Below are 4,472 nucleotides of genomic sequence, written 5' to 3'. Positions count from 1 at the left end.
CTCTGGGGTCTGGGGTCTGGGGTCTGGGAGCTTGAAAACTCACTGTCCCAAACTTATCCTCCCAGGAACCTCCCACCCCAGCCGGGGACGCCCAAAGCCCCACCCCTCACCTGGGGCTGTTCCTCATAACTCTCTCCTTCAGGCTCCATCAGGGGCTCGATCAGCGGCTCCTCGGCAGCTTCCTGGGCCACTTCCTCTGGCTGCAGGAAGAGAAGAGACAGGGCCTTTGAGGCCAGCTGCGCATGCCCCCCAGATTCCTACCCTGGGAAGTTTTTGGCTGATCTGGGGAAGGCTGGGCTTTGTTGGCAGTGCAACCAGAATTTTTAATTGTTTATTTGGAGTGCCTTGGAAATGGGATGGAGCAGTGAAATCCCTCCAATCATGGCTTGAAGCTGGGGATGTTCAGGGGTTGCAGGTACCCATACCCCTCTCCCAGCAGCTGACAGCCTCCTGTGCTTCCCTTGATGGGACTGGATGGGATGGGGAGATAGCACACATAATCATCCATTTGTCCCTCTTTGTGTCAGCTCTGTAGGTGGGGGGTGCTTAGGAGGACCCCAAGATAACCCTGGAGGCTCCTCTGGGCTGGAGGGAGATGGAGGCTCAGGGACAGAGCTGAGCAGGGGCTCTGAGCCATTCCCCTGCCACTTTCCACCCATCCCTCCCCCAGGGCCCTGTGTGGCCTGGTTTCTTCAGCTGTTGCTATTTTAAGATAAGCTGGAAGCAACAGCTCATGGTGTTGCTTGGATGTGTGAGCTAAGACTCTCCCCTCCCCATAGCATCTGCTGCCCAGACCTGTGCGGGCCAGCATATATGCAAATAGGGGGCTGCCAGACATATGGCCAGTCCCCTGTGAGCGAGCACATATATGTGCACAAACACGAGACTGAGCTGATTGCACACGTGGGCACACACAGTAACCTGAGGTTCATGCTCTGTAGGCAAGGGGCCCCACCACGTCCCCCAGTTGCACATGTAACCACAGTCCCTCCCTACTGGGCAGAGGTAAGAATCTTGGGACCCATGAGGGCTGGCACCTTGGCCTAGTTGCTCCAGCTCCGTCCAGGCAGCTTCAGCTCCTTCACATTACCTGTCTAGGTGGGCCCTGTGACCACATGAGTTTACACTCCTGGCTTAGCTCACTTCCCCTAGTTACAGGGAGTCCACCACAGCCCAGGAGGTGGGGAAATGTTAGCTTGCCCAAAGTCACCCGGCTATGACCAAAACACAGGAAAGAAACAGAATGTGAAGAATCCCAGCTCTGTACATTGTTTGGAAACAAATGTCCAACAGCAGGAGAATAATGTGTGCACTGTGGTCCTGTCACACAGAGGGTACCGCACGTCTAGGATGGGAAAACCCAGTGCACACCAAGGCGTGCTTGAGTCCCCTTCTGAGTGATGAGTGAAAGAACCCGGGTACAAAAGAACATGTGCTTTAGGATAACGTTTACATAAAGCTGAAAGACACCCAGATAATCTGTGGTGATAGAAGCAATTAACTGTGGAGGGGACAGGATAAAGGTGAGGAGAGTCAGGTGCCGGGGATAAACGAGACCCTGGAATAAGTGCCCCCTTAAATTTTGTGCCCCAGGCACTCCACTTCCCTCACCCTAGTCTTAGCCCTGGGAGTAGGGTGGGAGGGAGGGTAAGGGGGGCTTCTAACGAGCTATGTCTTCTGTTTTATGTCTTGATCTGGGTGCTTGATTACCTGGGGAGAGTTGAGTTTGTGAAAATTCCATGGATCTGTGTGTTTTCTGCATGAATGTTTTCTGCATAATATACTTCAGTAAGAAGTTCACTTAAAAACCACCCCAGCCTTGCTATTCACACCTCTTTGGCATCAGGTCAGTTGCTTCACCTCTGATCTCAGCTGCCTCAGATGGGAAGCGGGATGGTGTCTTTGCTTTGTATGCGTGTGGGGAGGCTTCCACGATACTGTATGTGGGCAGATTGAGAGGTAGAGACAGAAACTCACACTCTTAGCTTGCATGACTTCTCCATGGGGCCAGTGGCCCCAAACACCTGGCTTTAGATTGTAAGTCTATGATCTTGAGTTCTCTTGAGAAAGGAGGTTTGAAATGTCAACAAGTGCTGGTAAGAGGAAGGCAGCCTGAGAAAAATGATTGTGTGCAAAAGCCCCCTCACCAAGCCTCAAGCTGACAGCTCTGCTTTCTCTGCGCCCTAGCTCTCAGTACTGGGCCTTGTCCCATGTTGGCATCAAGGGACTACAGTGACATGAACCTGAGCTTAGCACCTCCCAACTACCTTCTTGGGGGCAGGCAGGATTTGGGATCTTGAGTAAGTCACTTCACCTCTCTGAGCCTCAGTTCTTTTACCTATAAGATGTGCTAATTGTGATACCTTTTTTTACAGGGACATTGTGAAGATTCATTGAGTGACTCCATGTACAATATTTAGAACAGCACCTGCCCACACAAGAGATCAATGAATGGGAGTGATCACTGGAAACAAGGATAAGAAATGGGAAGTCACACAGCTGGTAAAATGCAGAGACAGGACTTGAACCAGAATTTCTGAGCAGAGGGAAGGAACCAACTGAGCAGAATGTCTAGAGTGGAGGGTGCTGTGTGGTCTCCTCCCCCAGCCCAGTGGATGGATCCGCTCATGCCGAGATCACACGGAAGGAAGCCCTACCCCCATGGAGGCAGATTCAGCATTTGTACGTGGAAAACATGGAGCACCGCACAGGAGGCAACTGTGCAGATGGTGTATAGATCCACAGAGTTCAACGTCCTAGCACACCTGTGACACAAGCCCCTGGGGGCACACACAGGCTGATCCTGTGATCGTGGGCCATCATCTCTTACTGAGCATTCACTGTATGTCATCCAGGCTCTTTACGTCAGTGGTTCTCAAGATGTGATCCCTGGACCTGCAGCATCAACATCACCCAGATACCTTTTAGAAATGTACATTCTAGCCCTACCTCAGACCGATCTGATGCACACTTACGTTTTTAAACACCTCTAAGCTACATTATCTCTAATCTACACAAAAGTCCTCTTGTATTCATCTCCTGTCTTAGAGGCAAAGAATCAGGCTCAGAGACGTGACAGGACCTGCCCAGGGCCAGACAGTCAAGAAGTAATGGAGCTGAGATTCAGATCCAGCTCTGTGGGGCTCCAGAGCTCACAGCCCTTACCCTGTAGCATGTCCTAAGGAAGGTATCTGACTTTGTGCACACATGGGTTGCTGCCACCACTTGCCTGGGGTAACATGTCTGCACAAATGTGTGAGACACAGTTCATCCCTCCCCATGGCCCACTTCTGCTCACGCCTGCCTCAGGGCCTTTGCACGTGCTGTTCCTCCTGCCTGAAATAGACTTCCCACACGGTGTGCCTCATCACTTGGGTGTCAGCTCTAATGTCACCTTCTCAGAGAAGCCCTCCCAACTAAAGTAGCCCCCTCACCCCTTGACTCTCTATCCCATCGCTCTTGTTTTCTTCATAGCACATATCCCTGTCTGAAATCATCTTGTGCACTGGTTAGCTGTTTACTGTATCTTCTCCCACTACAGAGCCAGCTCCGTGAATGTAGGAACCTATTTGCTGTGGTAACCCCTAGAACGATCCCTCCCTGGCGTGAATACTTGTTGACTGAAAAGACGTGAGGGAACAATCAGTGACATATGCAGATGAGGCCAAAAGCAGGCCAGATCACACTCACGAGCAGGATACATGTACCCAATCCAGATTTGGGTCACAGTCACGGGGAGTGCCATGCCCGCACAAAGCCACATGCAGACTCATGCCGAGCTGTGTCTATCTGGGCCGTGCAGAATGTTAGGCGAGGTGGCTTGTGCCCCAGGCTGGCTGGGGGAGCAGGGAGCCTGGCGGCAGATTTATGGGTGTAGCTGGTATGTGTGTGTGTGTGTGTTGGAAGGATAGCTCACCTTCAGATCAGTGGGGAACTCCTCCTTCTTCACCAGACCTGTGGCTGCTGCAATGTTCCCAGCCCCAGAGAACACGGCTCCTCCCAGGTGTGATGCCTGCTCCTTGGTTTTCTCAGCCACTGTGTCAGGGAGAGGGTTGGGGGCAAAGGTCAAGCAGACATAGATGCCCTCCTCCTCCATAGTGTCCCAGGGCCTGACTTCCCACAGAGCACTACACCCCGCAGAAAGCTCTGGGGGTGCCCTCTCCCGCCGCCCTCTGCCCTCACTCTCTGGATGTCTGCAGACCCTAGGCCAAGGTAAGGGAACAAGTGGGCAGGGCTGGGCTAGTACCTGAGGCCACTCCTTGCACTACCCCTTCTCGGGTTTTGCTTCCTGTGGGGACAAAACGGAGCACACTTAAGGGCCGAGGGAACAGAAACCAGCAAGCACAGTGGTTACAGAGTGGGCAGAGGGGCCCAGGCAGCATGGGCATCCTGGTCCCTCCCTGCCTTCTTGGGCCCCCAAATCCCACAAGTGCCCCCTTCCATGCCTGCATCATCTGGACGTCCAGTTCTCC

The 4,472-nt window shown here is 52.8% G+C and overlaps 1 protein-coding gene across 1 annotated transcript in view; it reads right to left on the bottom strand.

The window, feature by feature from the left end:
• Window positions 1–4,472, bottom strand: part of SNCB (synuclein, beta) — a 7,496-nt gene that overhangs the window by 341 nt on the left and 2,683 nt on the right. The window contains exons 2-4 of the mRNA XM_010846589.1: window positions 4,247–4,288; window positions 3,917–4,035; window positions 111–200 (exon numbers count right to left, since the gene is read on the bottom strand). Coding sequence (XP_010844891.1) covers window positions 111–200; window positions 3,917–4,035; window positions 4,247–4,288 — 251 coding nt within the window. The remainder of the gene's footprint in view (window positions 1–110; window positions 201–3,916; window positions 4,036–4,246; window positions 4,289–4,472) is intronic.

Source organism: Bison bison, unplaced genomic scaffold (assembly GCF_000754665.1).
Source record: "Bison bison bison isolate TAMUID 2011002044 unplaced genomic scaffold, Bison_UMD1.0 scf7180017864238, whole genome shotgun sequence".
Classification (NCBI taxonomy): Eukaryota; Metazoa; Chordata; class Mammalia; order Artiodactyla; family Bovidae; genus Bison; species Bison bison.
This window is presented reverse-complemented; position numbering and strand designations above follow the sequence as displayed.